The 19,376-nt window shown below is 35.5% G+C and overlaps 2 protein-coding genes across 4 annotated transcripts in view; both read right to left on the bottom strand.

Moving 5' to 3' along the window:
* LOC149132113 (uncharacterized) overlaps positions 1–4,277 on the bottom strand; it is a 30,424-nt gene extending 26,147 nt beyond the window's left edge. For all 3 annotated transcript variants that reach the window (XR_016245123.1, XM_089366309.1, XM_089366308.1), the window contains exons 1-2: positions 3,626–4,277; positions 578–832 (exon numbers count right to left, since the gene is read on the bottom strand). Coding sequence is in view for 1 of the 3 variants with exons in the window: in XM_089366309.1 (XP_089222435.1) it covers positions 578–594 (17 nt within the window). In the remaining 2 variants the exon portion in view is untranslated. The remainder of the gene's footprint in view (positions 1–577; positions 833–3,625) is intronic.
* A 7,298-nt stretch (positions 4,278–11,575) lies between these two features.
* LOC106875913 (uncharacterized) overlaps positions 11,576–19,376 on the bottom strand; it is a 57,288-nt gene continuing 49,487 nt past the window's right edge. The window contains exons 18-22 of the mRNA XM_089366304.1: positions 18,769–18,927; positions 17,701–17,874; positions 17,165–17,340; positions 12,740–12,917; positions 11,576–12,004 (exon numbers count right to left, since the gene is read on the bottom strand). Coding sequence (XP_089222430.1) covers positions 11,649–12,004; positions 12,740–12,917; positions 17,165–17,340; positions 17,701–17,874; positions 18,769–18,927 — 1,043 coding nt within the window. The 3' untranslated portion in view covers positions 11,576–11,648. The remainder of the gene's footprint in view (positions 12,005–12,739; positions 12,918–17,164; positions 17,341–17,700; positions 17,875–18,768; positions 18,928–19,376) is intronic.

Genomic DNA, 19,376 nt, shown 5'->3' with positions numbered 1-19,376 from the left:
TTGAGTAAGATTTCAACCTAAATTCCTACAAACCCTGAAATACATCACAAGAATGTACAAGACACCTAGCAGCCTATGGTTGTGACATAATGAGAAAGTTCTTTATAATCCTTTTATAAAATTGAGTGGTGTGACAGTCGTCGGTTCTAGTTTCTTTTGCAATTTACTTTCACTTTTTTTTATGACGGTAAACAACATGCAAACTAAATTATTGCTATTTAGCCCCAGGGCAGCCCTCACTGAACAGACTTGGAACCACTTGTACAAATGGTTCACTTTGCATGCATTTGACACTCAACAATTCGCTTGATAATACTTCCAATGCAATCCCACCTACAAAAGCCATGCAGCTTCTACAGTTGCTCAACCTGTTAGAAACAGCAGCCAAATCTCTCTCAAGAAATCTTAAAACTTATCCTATTATGTTCCTTTACAATTAACTTTAATTCCCAATTCCTGGAGTCAACCCAATGAAAGAAAACATGAAGTTGGGAAGGACCAAAACAGAAAAGTCCAAGAATTTGTTGAAATTTGAAGGACAAACTTTTGAAAAAACAAACAAAAAAAAATCACTTACTTTTTAATGTTAAACATAGTTGTGTATTCTTTGTTGAGCACCTCTACCAGACTTCATCTACAGATCTTGTGGGAGCTCCCTTCAATAAGTTCCTCAACACAATTTTTGCACCATAGGAGTGGTACTATTCGTGTGTATGTGTACACACGAATAAAGTGTGAAACTGTAGAAGAGTCACAACATATACTGGATTGCTTTAACAACTTCTCTACTTTTTAGCCATGAGAACCATCTTGAAGCCACGTTTCCAGGACTCTGTGGAACAATAAAGTAGAAAACTGTATAAGAATTGGATGAGATATGATGGCTCGGCCATCTCTCCCCAATTCTTATATTAATCATTAAATCCAAAAATACAACACGAGAGATAACGGTAACAACAGAACATACTTTATTCTAGGTTGGTGTAGAGCCGTTTCGTTCCTGGGTGAATAGGCATGTCGCTAGAATACCAAAGAAGCTTCGACCACATGTCTGGGTCGAGTTGTCAGAGAGCCTGCAAGACGTCCTGTCGCCACCGCTGCTAGAGAGAAAAGAGGGAAAACGCTATTGTTTTCTCTCCACCTGTTGCATTGCATTGCGCATGCGTGCTCAGGTACTTCCGCTGACGGCTAGTTCCTTGCCCATGCGCAATGGCACTTCCCAAGATGGCGGCCACACGCGCCACTACAACTCATTTAAGTTTTGGTTCTAGTATAACTTTACAAAATAAATTTCGTTTTTGGATTTGGTTTGCAAGATTTTTCATGTGATTTCGTATGTTGAAGCATATTCTGTTGTGTCTGGGGAGTCATTTTCTTATTGTGCCTTAAAATTTCAAGGCTATTGAAAAGGTTGCAAGACACAATGAAAATTTTAGGAAAATAAAAATAAGTGGAAATTTTACCGGTGAGTTTGTTAAATTATAAAGGCACAAAAAAGAAAATGATTCTCCCCAGAACACAACAGAATTTACGGATCTATTTCAAAACGGGGGCACCAGTATTTTCTTAACGAAACACTTTGAAACTTGGGACACTGGTAGAATGTGTCATATAAAACATCTTTTACTCTTAGTCTTCTTAACAAAAAAATGTACATCGCAAGTTATTCCATGTTAAAGTTGTCGTATTTCTATAATTTCAACCAATCACTGACGTCTATTCAGCTGAATAGAGTTACTGCTGGGCGGTCATAAAAATGTTATTCCCTGTGGCATATTTCATCCGGTTTAATCGTAATTTATACGCATATATTGTTTATATATTAAATTACGCTGTGCGTATCTATGTGTGTAACAATTTTAGAGTTCGGATTCTAGAGTTAGGGTTAGGGGATTAATACGATATACACCGTTACAGCGCTAACTGTTTTCAACTGAATAGACGTCAGTGATTAGTAGAAATTATCGAAATAAGACAATTTTTTACATGAAATAAATTCGAATACAAAATTTTTTTTCTGTTCTATAACACAAAATAGATAAGTATACGAAGTTTGAAAGTCTTTCGGTACCAAAAACACTACATAAAACATAAATGAAAACTGGTGCCCCCGTTTTGAAATAGATCCGAATTTACAAAATAAAGTTAATTGAAAACTTTAATTATATAAACAAATTTTAAAAATAGTAACTTCAAGAAAATAATTTTTTAAATTTCTTAATAAAAATGAGACAAATCACATTTTTCAGGAAATGTTTTCTTTAAAACTCACACCAGAATCTTTCAAAAATGACTTGTTCTTTGGAAAATGAATTTTTGAATCTTACCATTCACACAATTATTGTATGGCAATGGTGTCGTTTGGAGAAATTCAGGAACACGTTAATATAGTATTAAGAAATGTGAATTTAATTAAGGTCAGTCCTTTGCAATGCTATCTAAACAGTTTCTAAAATGTACCGATTCTAGATGTGGCGAGTTGTCTTGAGCAAATCTACACAAATGTGACCCCCATCGACTTTGTTTCCTCAGAATTTCCAGGAAAAATAGATATTTTTTAATGAAATTCTCTACAAATATGCTTCCGATGGCGCAGATTCTGATAATATGGGAATTTGTGGCTGGAGTGAGGAGTTTCAGAAAATTCACATAAACTGGCTTTGTCTCTCCATATCTTTCGGGGAAAATGGGTATTTTTTAATGAAGTTTACTACAAATACCTTTCAGAGTTTGTAAATTACGATTATATCGTTATTTAATAGGAAAAAGAAAAGCTGTGGATTTGTACACATACAAACTGACAAACGGAAGTTTTTTGGTCGAAATTTCAAGTTTCATTTCGTACGATGTTTCAGGATACGAACCCACCAAAATGTTTTTTGTTTTTTCATATTAAATAACGATAGAATCATAATTTACGCACTTTGAAAGGTGTTTGTAGGAAATTTCGTCGACTCATGTCAATTTTCTGAAACTCCTCTTTTCATTATCGGAAACTTTTTTTTTTTTTCTTTTGCAACACAAATTCCAAAATAATCGCAATTTACATCATCTGAAGCATATTTATGGAAAATTTCATTTAAAAATATTCATTTTTCAGAAAGTTATGAGGAAATAAAGTCGGTGGATCACATTTGTGTGGAGATGTTCAAAATCCATGGATTAAATAAAGAAAACCCGTGCAATTTAGTTTTGAAGATTTTGCTCGAAATAAAGTCCTTTTTTTTTTAAATGAAAGATTGTCAAATGCGTTAAAAAGAGGTTTTAAATCTAATAACTAGTTTCTGTAATGAAGTTCCCAATAGGAACACGATTATAGAAATAGGTTATTTAATTTAGCCTTTCTAATAAATGTTACAATTCTGTTAAATTAAACCTGAAGCTAAAATAATAAACGTGGAAGAAATGATTGGGTTTTGTAAGGTTTTCGAAAAAAACCTTTCGATAATATATTTCCCAACACATGCGAAAAAGAAATTAATAAAATAGTAGTCATTCACCAATTATGCCAAACGAAATTGCCAAGCACACAATAAATGGATAGTTGTGATGAAAATTCGACATATATATATAGAAATTCTGGTTCTTGGTTTAGGAAAGACTCAATAAAATGGAAAATATTTACCTTGTCAGGAATTGGTGATTTCTACGTCAAAAAAAGGTGAAGACGTTTTCACGAAAGAAAAATGAAAATTTGATGTAATTTCTTTTTAAATAGAAATTAAAGTTATTAAGTGGATTTAATAAGTTCAATTAGTGGTTCAGATACATTGCATTCTCATCAATGTCCACGGTGACCAACACCACCGACTGGAACTGGTTTTTCACGAACCAAATACTTTGAGACGGTAACATGGTAGTAATTATTCCAGTTGATATTCAAATGCCGTTATTTTCACGTTTGCCAGGCCATAAACCTCCCCACAAAAAACATGAGGACAATGACATGCACAAAAGTTCGCTTCTCCTAGAAAAATAAATATCTTTTTCGAAAAACGAGTTTGTTGGGACATTTTTACAATTAATCACCTGAACGATGAGAGATTTCTATCCTCACCACAATTACGACAGGGATGCGACGAAGACCATTCACAGAATTGTCTCGAGTATTTACTGTTAATCGTTCTCCCTTCTGTGAAATTCCGGTCGAATAGAGTTGTACATTATCAAAGGTGCCTAAAACTGTAATTTCTTTGGATTTGGATGTTTTAAGCATCACAGATTACAGTAAACACTCACACATGCGCACACAAACGAGAGTTGTTTTTTTTTTTTGTTTTACTTCCCCTCCTCCCCATCTTCTCAGTAAATTTTAAGTTTTCGCTTTTTATGAAAAGTTCTTTTTTCAGATTGCTGTTGGGCATAATTTTGAAGTCTCATAATTTCAATTCTGAAAACAAATTTCAAAAGGAATTCAAAACTGAAAAATTACAGAAAAGGAAGGCAGAGGTTCAAATCTCACCACAATCTTGCAGATTCGTAATTTACGAGGCTTAAAATATACAGACCCAAAGAAATTATGGTTTTTGGTTAGTAAAGTATTCTGGAAACCCTCTTCCATACTCGTTGTTAAGAGTTTGGCTGGAATTCTCTCGACAGAGAAGAGCACCTTAGAGAGGGGCAGAGAACAAATTCCAATCACAGTTCCAATAAAATCTTCTAGTGGAGGTGCATCTAAGGGTGAAGACTAATCTCAAAGACTGGAATCTTAAAAGCAACTAAAACACTCAAATGTAGCAAGGCCACCAGACCATAGGTGGTAGGAAACAGAAGATGGATGGATGGACAGGCGGACGGATGGTGCACTAAATTTCCAACTCTGTTCCACAGGAATACTTTCTTCTATTAACATTGGATATTCTTGAGTAGATAATGGCCAGGGTTTGCTCCCATTAATTATAAATGCAATCACAAAATAATGGTAATGAATAAACCCCTATTCGTATGACAATGGTGCTTGTTCACAACCATCGTGTGGTGTCTAGAAAAGGATACACACACTCATACATCAGGCTTCTTTCAGTTTCCATCTACCGAATCCACTCACAATGCTTTTGGTCAGCCCTAGAGCTATAGCAGAAGACACTTGGCCGTGGTACCATACAGTGAGATTGAACCCAAGAGCACATGGTTGGCAAGCAAGCTTCTTAACCGCACAATCACACCAAGCAAATATTAATTATTCTTTTGTTGTTTTGTGATCATTGTTTGTTTGTTTTCTTGCTAGAGAAACCATTTTCCAACTGGACATTCTTTCTTATCAACGAGAAACAAGAAACAAGAAACAGGTTTATCCGTTTGGCAGATTGAAGCAAATCTCATTTAAGTGATTTTCCTCACAAAGCAGCAGAAGTCGGAATTTAACTCCTGACTTTATGCTAAAGTAATCCAGCAAACGTGAACCACCAAACACATGATTCTTCAAATAATTGTTTCTCTGCATTCAAAATAATCAATTCAACAAGATTTTTCTTGCATAATTTGTCTGTTTCTGCTGTGTTTGTTTACATTAAAACAGTGTTGCCAAGAATTTGACAAAGACTAAACATTTGAAGAAAATAACAATGTAGAACTGAAACCTGCAGGGGGGGGGGGGGAGAGTGGTGGTGGTGGTATTTTTAATTTGAAATAAGAATTCAATGAATCAACTGCTTTGCCATGTTTGCATTTAAAAAGTAAGACACCCAATGCTACCAAGTCATAAAAAATGTGTTTCCAGCACCATTTCTCCCTAAGTTGGCACCATTTAACTGGAGAAGTGAAATGTTATTTTGTTATGCTGTAACCCGGCCATGATCCATGATGGATTAAATGTATTCTGCTCAAAGAATTGCTGTTTCTTTTGTGTTGCTGAAATAAGATTCTGGGGAATTTTCTGAGTGTTTTGCATGTAGAAATTTTGTGTAGAATTTCAAATAGGTCTGTTTTGCTTCTGTCTTGTTGGTTAGTTCTGACATACCTGGTCCATAACTTAATATTCTATTGGATTCTTAATTTTAAAAATTAGGATTTTAATGCATCAACAATTTCATTCTCCTCCTCACAAAATTCTTTCTCGTTTTTCCAGAAGCTTCTTTTCTACTTCGACACAGTTTTGCCAGAAATAAAAACCATAGCAACGACTGTTTTCAAATATTTTGTTCCTCAAACTTCATTTTTAGTTTTAAAAATGGACAAAAAAATAGACCCACATCATATTCTTTAGTTTAGCAATCCTGGTAATGATTTCGGGAATGGAATAAACACTCAATAGGTATTCTTATAAATCTAGTATTATTCAACATTTTCCAGCTGCGTTTTAAAGTGTTGCTGCTTTTAACACCAAATTTCTGACCCATCAACACAAACTGCTTCAGGGAAAATATTTTCCCAATCAAACGTCAGCAGTTTACATCATTGATTTCTCTTTCTTCAAGTTTAGATCGATTAACCAAAGCTAAAAGTAAAACTGCCAAACGACTGGTGAGGGGAGGGGGAATATGATTTAAACAAATTGACAGGGGAGAATTTTTTCTCTCTTTCTTTGAAGGATTTTAGTTTTCTTTTGCTCCGTAGTTTACATGTCCATCTCAACATTCTGAGACATTGTTTTTTGTACAAAGATTCCTTGTATTTGGAATATTTGTTTGGGGAAAATTTTACAGGTGAAAATGCTAGAGACACTTGAATCAAAAATGGTACACACTCAATTGTTCTCTTTTGCTGAACCACTAAGTTACAGAGAAGTAAACAAACCAACACTGGTTATCAGGTGGTGGGTGCAAGGAGGAGGATACATGGTATCAACAAAGCCTTAAGTCAGTCCAGGGCCATAGTAGAAGACACTTGCCAAAGGTGCCATACACTAGGACTGAACCTGAAATCCCATGGTTGCAAAGCAAGCTTCTTAACCATCCTTGCGTCCCTGTGAAACATTTTATCATATTTTGGCCATTTGTTCTTTTCCGGAATGGAATAAGTTTTGGAATAATGAAGATTTGGTAAAAGAAATCATTTGTTCAGACTTCTACTATGTGACTAATTAACTGTAGCTAATAACTTCTGGTTCACTTTATTATATCAAGAAGCCTCCATGTGGCTGCTTGATATGTTAGAAATAGCTGTCAAATATCCCTCAATTCAATCCTTATCATTCTAAAGAAAGAGGAAAAGGCTGACAGCATTAGATCCTCCTGCTCAGGAGTTAGCGATTGTACAAATCTGTTAATAAATCTCTCTCTTTCTCCACAACCGGCAAAGATTATCCCTAGAAGTAAAGTGTTACTAAACAATACAAACAGAACCTGGCTGTCAATAATTCAATCCAGAATTCAATAATTCTGTGAAATCCATTAATTAACTTTAATTATCAAAATATTTTGAGTTTGAAATTAATTTTATGCAATTTTGACATTTTGCATTGAATTTAGGATGAAAATATATAAGATATTAACAAATATATAACGATTGGTTAAGAGTGTGTGATGTAAAAGAGACAGTGATGTAATAACAATTGGTGAAATCAGCAACAGCGGTAAGAACTGAAGAATTGGACAAGGGATGAAATATGCACCAATGGTAGACAAGAGAGCCCTTGAGAAAGGAATTACGAAATTTGTATAACATTGTATCTTAGATGGGAATAGCAATGATGATGTCAGATGACTTCAGTTAAACCCAGCAAGTGGCCTCAAAACAATCAAAACCTACTGAAATCCGTGATTGTTTTAAATTGTTGTTGTTTTGAGCCAAAGTTAAAAATCTTCAAACTGTGTCTTACGAATGCGAGAGTTAAATCTGTTCCTAGATCATCTGTTTGGTGATTTTGTCAAAAATTTATGAATTTGAAATGATGGCCTCATGTGCCCAGCCCTTATAAAACAGCAGACAAACTGGTATCAAAGATGTTCTTTAATTTCATTCACTAACACCCAAGTGGATTCACAGCATCAACTGGCAGCTGTTGCAGGTAATTATCGAAAGATAATAAAAAAAGAAGGGTCTCTGATGTAATGATACAAAGCTTGAAGATTAGGGAGTCCTTTGAGGTTGAGTCGAAGATTAGGGAGTCCCTAGTACAACAGACATGTGGTTAGAATGCCACAAGAAAGGATTCTAAGACAGATTCTTCAAGCTGAGCCAACCAGTAGGAGACTGAGAAGTAAACCAAGAACAAGGTGGTCGGACAATAATATCCCTAGTTTCAGTTGGAATCTCGAAGGGAAGTGTAATGAGGGTTGTTTCTGGTAGAACTCTATGGAAGAGGTGACTGGGAGGGTCTAAACCCCATGACCCTTCCAGCAATAAGGGGGCAACAATAGATGGAAAGGCATATCCTGGGATTTTATCCTAAACTACCACAGAGACTCCTGGTGGTATTACATAACAACAAAATTAAATCCTTGCTTACTCTGGTTGGAAACCATCTTTTGTTAGAATTGTCAACTATCAATTAATTGTTAATCTTTGTTCATAAATCTGGCTGAACCTGATCAATCAACTCCATATTCTGAGGCATTTCAGCTGTTACCACCTCATCATACTTTTTAGGCATAGTACATAAGCACTCACTACACTCTCAGAGTGATTGGCATTAGGAAGGGCATCCAGCTGTAGAAACATTGCCATATCAGACTGGAGTCTGGTGCAGCCTGCTGGCTTTCCAGACGCCAGCTGAACCATCCAACCCATGCCAGCATGGAAAACGGACGTTAAACGATGATGATGATGATGAAAAGGATATGATTTGTGGGAAATTTGGCTGCCATATCTAGCAGACTGAGTAACCACCTCAAGATTCCATTGTTGGCTGAGCAATGCTGGATAGAGTTGTGATGTCTGTTCCAATGTATGCTGAAGTCAAAACAACTGAATTTAAATATTGCCTTGAGAGTTAATGTTGAAAACAAAAAATCAGACATTGTCTGAAAAAAATTATGAAAGTTTCAGAATTGTAATAAAAAGATAATAAAAAATAAATAAATATAAACTGGAAAAGTTTAGGAGAAAATTTTTGCTTTTTTTTTTCACAATGAATTATTATAATCATGTTTTGAACATGACATGCTTGAAAGAGGAGCTGCTACGTGCGTGTGTGTGTGTGTGTGTGTATAATTATATATATATATAAATTAATATAAACAGCTAAGTGCAATATAATACCATAAAGGAAAAATTTAATTGTCACTAATTGTTGCTGCCAAAGCACCGAAACTGCAAGAAATAGAGTTAAAAACTCTTAATGCTATATATATATATATATATATATATATATATATATATATAAAACAATACATTCATTGATGATCCCTTAAATGACTTTTAAGACCACCTGCTGACTAACTGAGTTTTAAACACAAGAGACAGATATTATTCAAGTTTCTTCTATATCTTTGCCATTTCGAATCTGATTCTGAAGGAATATTTTTGTGAACCAGCATGTCTTTTGAGTCCAGATAGTGTCTTACAAGATATTTAACATATATATGACACAATATATATATATATATAGATATAAGCAATGTTAAATCTCTGAACGAGGTATTAACAGTAACTGCACGATAAAGTGAAGTATATTTGCCACTTAAATGTGGCTGACCCCGAGGGGTGGATGTTACTGTTGCTTTTAGCCCCAGGAGGACATCTCCTCCAGCTGGCTATCGACACACATCTGTGCCCTGTCTGTATTTGCCAAGGGAAGTTATCCTTCCCATCTTGATCTACGATACGTACGTACCCATTATGTTCATATCTAAAAATATTCAATAAATCATTAACAGGTAGATTTATTAGTGTGATATATAACAGGTGGATTAGAGACAAGGGCACAGATGTGTGTCGATAGCCAGCTGGAGGAGATGTCCTCCTGGGGCTAAAAGCAACAGTAACATCCACCCCTCGGGGTCAGCCACATTTAAGTGGCAAATATACTTCACTTTATCGTGCAGTTACTGTTAATACCTCGTTCAGAGATTTAACATTGCTTGTTTTCACTTTTTCGATATCAGTGAAGAATTTCACTGGAGAAAGTTACATATATTTGCCAAGGGATGTCTTTTGCATCGAAGGTCAGCGATTGTCGCACGCTGAAGAAGGGAAATAACCCTGAAACTCGGGTAAGAACGTATCGTAGATCAAGATGGGAAAGATAACTTCCCTTGGCAAATACAGACAGGGCACAGATGTGTGTCGATAGCCAGCTGGAGGAGATGTCCTCCTGGGGCTAAAAGCAACAGTAACATCCACTCCTCGGGGTCAGCCACATTTAAGTGGCAAATATACTTCACTTTATATATATATATATATATATATATATATATATATAGCATGTGTATGCGTGTGTGTGTGTGTAGTGCAGTAAAAAAATTTTCTTCCCAACTACAAGGTTTCGGGTTCAGTTCCACTGCATGGCATCTTCTATAGTTATGGGCCAACCAAAGCCTAGTGAGTAGATTTGGTAGACAAAAATTGCAAGAATCCTGTTGTATCATCATCATCATCATCATCATCGCTTAACGTCCGCTTTCCATGCTAGCATGGGTTGGACGATTTGACTGAGGACTGGTGAAACCGGATGGCAACACCAGGCTCCAATCTAAATTTGGCAGAGTTTCTACAGCTGGATGCCCTTCCTAACGCCAACCACTCAGAGAGTGTAGTAGGTGCTTTTACGTGTCACCTGCACGAAGGCCAGTCAGGCGATACTGGCAACGGCCACGCTTGAAATGGTGTCTTTTATGTGCCACCCACACAAGCCAGTCCAGGGGCACACACACACACACACATTGTGTGTGAGTAGATGGATAGATTGATTGATAGACAGTTGTTCAAAAATTCCTTATAGATCATCAAGTAGAACAACTACATCTTTTCTTTAACAAACACACACACAAAGTCATACCTGTTGTTACATGTATAATTCCACCATTATATTAGAACTTTATAGAATTGCAAGTTGGCAGTTCTCCAATAACTGTGATATTGATGAGACATTCAAGTTCTTGTTGTTAAGGGAAGCACCAAAGGACAATAAATATATTTACATTCCACAATATTCCAAATCACCAGAAATATTGATAATGATCCGAGTGTTTTTAACTTTTTTGCTAATGACAATGATGTGTGTCTTTATGCAACGGTAACAGGTTATGGAGGATAACCAGAAAACCGTAAGCCCCACAACAATAGAGGAATATAGAATTCTAAGAGATGGAAACTTGGTTAAAGTAAAATCATTTTCTCACCGGGGCACAGCAGCCATTTACTTTATTCAAAAGACAGGCGAAAGCATGGCTGTGTGGTAAGAAGCTTGCTTTTCAATATTTTATCCACTTGACCAGATCCCTTGTACAATTCTGTAAATCAACAACTAATATCATAACTCAATAGATTTAAAAACCTTTGGGGTGACACTATAGAATGAACTCTCAAGGTTTGGTCACCAAATAAGTCATGTTCTCATATCCTGATTATTTATTTTGAAAAATAATACTGCAAACTCCAGTTTGTTTGTGTGTGTTTGTAAACACACACACACAAAAGACAAAAGATGTGATAGAAATCACCATTATGTTCATATCTAAAAATATTCAATAAATCATTAACAGGTAGATTTATTAGTGTGATATATAACAGGTGGATTAGAGACAAACATAATTCTTAATACATTGTTATAATACATTACATAGACCACATCTCCAACGAGATGTCGTCCTAGCCACATTAGTTCTGGATAGAGTTCTTGGATGGTTGCTGTTATGTATGGTCAATTGTTCATTCATTTCTTGGTGAGGATTCAATGAACCTACATGATGTTCCTCATGTGTTGTTTCTATAGATGGAGTGACTTCGTTAACTTCATTACTAGTTTGATTGGATTTTACAGAACTGGGAACAAATGATTTGGATTCTGTTGTACTTTTACTATTCTCATCGTTAATAAAATAATGTGAAATTCGGTGGATAATCTCCTTATATTTATCCGCCAAGTCAGCAGTCATTCCTGAGCTTCCGTGTCCCCCAATACCTGCAAAATGATGAAGATTATTGGTAAGTTAAAAGATAAGATAGTTTGGGTCAGATTAACCAAGAAACAAGTTTAACAAATGCTCTGAGCCCTATACTTTCATCAATGACAATCAATGAATTTCAGAATCAATCAGTGATTGAACAGTAGGCCTGTTCTTCTCAACTGATCAGTTTATGCTGCACAAGATAGATATGGAGTTCCATCAACAACAGGTTGTTCCAGATGTAGAGACAATATCACAAAAATGTCACTAAAATTCTGTACATCGATGTTTGCCACTTTTGTTTGGCTGAGTGGTTAAATGCAACATCAGTGATTTTTTAATCCCTGTTTTTTTTTTATATCAGTGATGTCAGATTTTGTCTTAGCTTGTGGTCAACAGTTGGTACATCCGACTAACCAAATCCAAAACAGGCAGGAATGCACATTTACCATTCTCACTGCCACTGCCGGACATGTTTTGTCTACTACTGATATAGATTTGTTTTTATAAAGAGCGTGTCCGTAAAAGATATGACATCCTAACAAATGCTGCAATTAATTTGCCTTTCCACAATGTATTTGCATTAAGACATAGAGGGAGAGAGCTAAACATCATCCTCTTTCATTGGCTTCTACTTTAGATGCATCTAAAGTGGGTCACTTGACTTTGACTGAGCCCAGCATTTCGTTTTTCACTCCCCCACCACCGCCACCAAATTATAAACCATACTAATTGATAATTAAACTAACCATTCATGTCAATATATACAAGGTTGGAAAAGATGAGTGCCATGCCACCCGGTGGAGGCCAGACGATACTTTCAAACATCACAGGGAGGATAGGTTTCCGCAGACCATCAGCTAAGCTCAGTTCGCGGTTGCAGAGATGAGATATGACATACTTGGGTGTAACGCAGGCCAATATAATCTAAAATGAAATGAGAGAAGAAAGTCATGACAGCCACTTAAAACACACACACACACACACACACATAATATATTTGATAGCAGTTTGACCTGGCTCCATGCGACTTAGAGAGGTTCATAGACTCATAAAACAAACCTGTTTATAATGTCTTTTAAAGACATTTGAGGTGAGTCCTGTATAAATCTTCTGCAAATCACTGGGAAGAGAGAGTATTGGCCTTAAAAAAGTAATGTCCTCTCTTAACGAACAAATAACTTGGTCTCAGTAATTGCAGGTGGGTTGTATGAATGCAGAAGGCAGCAGTGAGCACAAAAAATCGAAGACAACACAGGATGGACAAGTTTTAACAAATGTATTAGTTTAATGCTTAAAAAAAAAGGGAAAGAGTCTTGATATTTTGGACACAAGTCCCTCATCAGAAGAAAAAGTGAAAATAAAAATAAAAAGAGGAAAAGTGGTTGAAAAAATAAAATAAAATGAGAAAAGGGAGTTGGAGAAAGAAGGGATTTGGGGCCAGATGGGTATATGGTTCTATGAAGGGGGATAGGAAGGGGTGAAGTGGTGTGTGCAGGGTATCAATGTAAGATGGGAAGTGTGTAGAGGTGAGCAAGGATGGGAGTGTAGTGACATGGGGATAGTGGGGGGGGGGTGAGAGGAAAGCATAGAGGGAAGGAGGAGGAAGTGGCAGAGAAGGTAAGAGGAATGTGGTATTTAAGAAAAAAAATGATGAAAAACTGAAATAAACAGTAAAATTAATAATTGTTGGCAGAGACAGAAAAAACAAAAGGGAAAACTATTTGGGGTCAATTGCAGGAGGGGGGAGGGGAACACAATTTTTTTATATATATAAAAGAGAAATATCTCTATTATGAGAGCAACGAAGAAGTAAAAACTGTAACCATCATCATCATCATCATCATTACAGAATAGTGGAGTAAATTTAGCTTCAATTTGTGGTTGAAATCCCACTTTTGTTGACTTTGTATTTCAACTGTTGAGGGATTTTGATAAAGAAATTACTGAAATGTCTTGAGAACAATTGAACAGTTTGTATTGGTTGTCTTTAAATGTGTGTCGTACCAAAGTAAATAACTATTGTGAAGAGCCGTATGAGAAATGAAAGAAGTGACACAGTGATATAAAGACTGACACAACGGACATTGGAGATTTCTATTGAATTTTAGCAGAAGGGAAGAAACTATAGTGAAAGTTCTTTTGATGAAGGAAACTCATTGAATTCCACAAATATCAATTTGTTACATTGGCACAGGGTCTGAGATTTGCTAGGAAAGTGGCAAGGCGTTTGCGTATGATGCTTGTCTCTAATGATATCAGAAGTAAATGGCGGCAGGTTGTGTGAGGCATGCTTCAGACGTTTGATATTTTTCAGTAACGTAACATGATCTACAAAAGGAAGCAACACACACAAAGACAAGAAAGCAATGCTGTCGATATAATGAGCTGGATGGGAATATAATAGAACGATGATTTGTGTTCAGCTAGAACCCAGTAAACGATTCCAATAGAAACGAATCAATTTTTTAATTTTTATTTCTTTTTCCATGAGAGAAGGTTGTGACGAGAAGACAATGTGATAATAACAAATGGGGGGGGGGGAAGGTTAATATGCTATTGTTATACAATCTTCGTTGAACAGCACGGATTAAAGTAATCAGGAGAAGGAAAGAGAACGAAGAAGTGTATGAATGAGATAACGGAGGAGGAGGAGGAGGAAGAGCATCCATTAAAATCTGTTCAATAGAAGTAGCTGCATTAAACTAATCAGATTCTGAACATGGAAAACTTACTATTTAGGTTTTTCTTTTTTGGTTTTATTCCAGTCACACACACACACACACACACAAATATTTAAGACTATTATTTTAATAATGCCTTAGAGTATGCAAATAGAAAAACACAAAATTTTTCAGGTGTAAATAATATGGAAGATCAGAATTTCTTGAAAGAGTAACTGGATTGTGATTGTCATTTTTCACCAACTCTACCCAGATTGAGCAGACCTAGGGCTAAAGCTATTCTAACCATGACCTTCACTTTTCTTTCGTCTTCAGTTGGATTGTGGGTGTCTTCATTTCAAATATCTGCATGTGCTTTTGGAAATGTTTTGGAGGAAGGTAACCTCTTGTGACTGCTTAGCAGAGAAATTGGTGAAGTTCTTGTATTTGTGTGTATTTTCTGGAATTGTTGTTTTTTTTATAGCAAGTGAGAGTTAAACTCGAAAAGATATTTTCTGCTGAATGTCAAAGTTTATCTTTATAGATATAAAATCAGTTCTGAGATGCACCTATTTACAATATATATATATACATATATATATATATAAAACCAGCATTTAATGTCAGCTTTCCATGCTGGTATGGGTCATGTGTGTACACACACACACACGTGCACCACCAGCATTTCACACACATTTACCATGCTGGCATGGGTTTTATATATATATATATATATATATATATATCACTTCTGCTACTTATACAACACCAAGACACCAAAGGTCACTGGTTAACAATGAAAGAAAAACAAAAACAAAAAACAAAGAGACTTGCAAGAAGCAAATATATTTACTTTATGAAAAAAAAAAACCCAATGGAATAAAATAAACAGTAAATATTGGTATATCTTGTAAAGAGTTCACTGAGAGCAGAATTCGAAGATAGTGTCTTGGGAGCAAAATAGCAGACTGTACTGTCAAGTTACTCAGGGAAGCCATCTGCTTGAAAAAACAATAGTTAGTCTTCTAATTAAAATTATGTTGAGATGTAAGAAATGCTTTATAGGATTATTAAATTGATTCCAGGAATTAATTCTAAAAGAATGAAAGGCAGAGGAGAGAATATTGTCACTCTTAGATAATTATGCAACGACGGAGAGGACATTGAAACAATGTAAGTTATTGGTCAATATTAGTTTATTTAAGAAGTGAGATAATCATTAGTGCAACATAGTGCACTATTTTCACATAATGCACAAGTTGCATCTGATGGCTTGCAAGGAAAACTGGATGTAAAATTATTATTAACGAAATCTATTATGTGGTTAAAAAGCTTACTTAGTAACCATGCGGTTTTAGGTTCAGTCCCACTGTGTAGTACTTGGGGCAAATGTCTTCTATTATAGCCCAGGATTACCCAATGCCTCAAGAGTGAATTTGGTTCATGGAAACTGAAAGAAGCCTTTCATATATATATGTGTGTTTTGTGTATGTCTCTTTGTTGTTGTTGTTCCCCCACTACTGGTGTTGGTTTGTTTACGTTCTGTAACTTAGAGTTTTGACAAAAGAGAGCAACAGAATAAGTACCAGGCTTTAAAAGAAACCCTTCAAGGTGGTGCTCCAGCATAGCCACAGCCCAATGACTAAAGCAAGTAAAAGATAAAAGGTAAAAAGAAGACAAGACTCAAAAAGTCAAGGAATATGGAGTTTGACAATTAAATGAGTCGTCAAGTTGAACACATTTATTAACGAAGATAAATTACACAAATGGTTGTGGCATAAGCTAAGTGCTTGCATCCATAACACGTATGAGTAGAACATCATTAAAAGAGCCATGGAAGCAAACGGAATATAAAGAAGATATCAAAGAACATTTCAGATTAAGCACAATTATGAAATTATCAATTAATAACGAAAGATTATTAATTACAACTTAAAAGAATTAAACTGAATTCAATTTCAAAGCAATCAAAGTTAGATTCTTCGTTAGCAACAAAACAGAATCGTCCATTTTCCCACTTCTCAAACATGATCGTTCTGGAAGCATCTCCATGCAAAGATTGCTTTGCACTTGACTCTCCACTTCTAAGTAAATCTCTTTCAAAACTTACCAATTCCACTCCACCAGGAACATCATTATCATCATCATCATCATTTAATGTCTGCTTTTAACGTTCACTTTTCCATACTTGCATGGGTCAGATGGAATTTGTTAGTAATAATGATGATAATAATAATAATAATAATAATAATAATAATAATAATAATAATAATAATAATCCTTCCACTATAATTTATCGACCCCGAAAGGATGAACAAATGCTGTTTATATAGCAGAAGGCATTTCATCTGCTGCTCCAGGAATCCTGCCAAAGCATTATCCAGTCGTCTGCCCCAAATAATTGTTTCTAACAAAAGCTGAAGTCTTGAAATTTGGAGGAGAGGTACGTTATGGATATTGGCCTCCCCGCAACATACACACAATTCAAAATGCCAAGTAGATGTGTCTCACCTTGCAATTCCGAATTCCTTGTTCAATCTTGTTATAGAGCTGGTCACCACCACCCATCTGGCCAATGTCCATCCAACAAGAGATTCCGGCTCTTTCCAGCCTGTCCCACAGGGCCTTCACTGCATCTTGACTGTCCCACTGGTAACTGATAAACACTTGTGGGCAGTGGGATTGTTCTGGAAAAGCAAAACACATTTGCTATTGTAAATTATCTAAATGACAGAAATTAGCAATCGTTAATATAATTATAATTTTTTTAGACAATTGACCTCATCAGAAGGGGGGAGGGGTAAGAGAAGAACAGTAAACTACCACTACTACTACTACTACTACTGCTGCTTCCAAAGTATACACAGGGCCTAATCAAATAAATGCATTTAATCTAAAGGTCCTGACATGATTTTGCTAATCTGCTACTTTGAAAGATTTAATTAAATATATTATCACATTATCAAAACAATACCTTTATTTATTTACATTTTATTTACTTATTTTAAAAATTTTATCTTCTTTATCTTTTTTTTTTTTGTACTTACCTCTGCTTTGTTTCAGAAGATCTATGATGTCATACCTGGACATTTTCTCCAAGAAAGTGTGCAATACATCCACAGACACCTGTGTGTTGCCGCTGCCAAGAATCCAGTCAGTGAGCAGAGCAAGTGATGGATTTAAATCATTATTAAATTTATCGATTTTCGGTTTCTTATAACCTGAATTGACAATAAATTTAGGAGACTGTGAATTTAAGAGCATTTTTTTTTTTACACTTAATATAAAATGTTCAATTACAATACTAATTATATAATACAGGGTGACTGCACTAATCAGTAACAGGTACAAATACAAATTCGTTACCAATTCAAAGATGCTTGAGGAATATTTAAACCCATAAAAACGACATTCACTGTTAGAAAATTACTATTTGTACATCTCACAACAAGAGATATTCAGCAACAATACTTTGTAGTAAAGATTGTTTGCCAACATAACATGGCAGTCCTGGTTTAGGACGAATGTTGCTGTAATTTAGCCCCAGGAGACATCGTCTCCAGCTGGTTATACGACACGATCTGTGTCCTTATATTTTCAAACAAGGCAAACAATCTTTACTCCAAAGTACTGTTGCTAATATCTCTCGTTGTGAGATTTAAAAATAGTAATTTTCTAATTTATAGATCAGTGACTTGTTGTCACTTTGAAAACTATATATTTCGAATGGGAATTTGGCAGCACCACCTCTAGCCGAACAATTATTCTGTGCTGATGATGGGAAATAACCCAGAAATTACGATAAACAGATATTGTTTTGAGCTGGGTGGGGATGCTAGATTCATGGTCAGACATGCTTTTGCAGAAGATTGGAAATGAATGACATTCATTTACAACAAACATGTAAAACCAAAACAAGGACACACACACCGATATATATACATGACAGGCTTCAGTCAATTTCTGATTACCAAATCTACTCACAAGTAACCATGTGGTAGTGAACATGTAGCAAACTGAAGTTAGGCAATCGATTACAGAGCAGAAGAAATCAAATTTTTCTCCAAGTATCAGACACATCCAACAACAATAATAATTTTCTCTTGTGTTCTTACCCAAATAATTGGCTAAACAGACCCAGTCTAGGTTTTCCACTCCATTATTTAATAACTTGGCAGCACTTTTGATCCAATAAGGCAAATCTGTTATTTCTTTCTCAAAGTTACCTTTTGTCGATTCTAATAAACTGTTGGAAAGGATTGTCTTCTTCAAGGCTTTTACAATAAAAAAAACAAACAAACAAAATAATAATTACAATTAATAAAGCTTACAGCAATTACCAATATGAAGCTAATTATTGGGTGTAATTACTTTAGAGCTTCACTGGTTTTGGTCAGTGACTGTGGCCATACAGGAGCACCATTTAGGAAGGTTTTAGTGGATTGTATGGATCACAGTACATATTTCAGTTTGGCAATCATCTCATCAATCTCTATTTGTCTAATTGCTATGTGATGAGACATAAGAGAGCACTCTATAATCATGACACTGGTTAACTGACATGGACACACACACACAAAAAGATACCACCTTACATTTATACTGACACTATCTTCATCCATGGAAGGTACCTCTCAAACTGTTATAAAAACTGTACCCTAATTCTCATGGTAGGTACCTGTTTATGTATCGCAGCTTCTGAGAGGCCAATCAGAGGGTCAAG

Source organism: Octopus bimaculoides, chromosome 18 (assembly GCF_046866305.1).
Source record: "Octopus bimaculoides isolate indiv1 chromosome 18, ASM4686630v1, whole genome shotgun sequence".
NCBI lineage: Eukaryota > Metazoa > Mollusca > Cephalopoda > Octopoda > Octopodidae > Octopus > Octopus bimaculoides.
The sequence above is the reverse complement of the archived record's forward strand: the minus strand, read 5'-3'. Positions and strand labels throughout refer to the sequence as shown.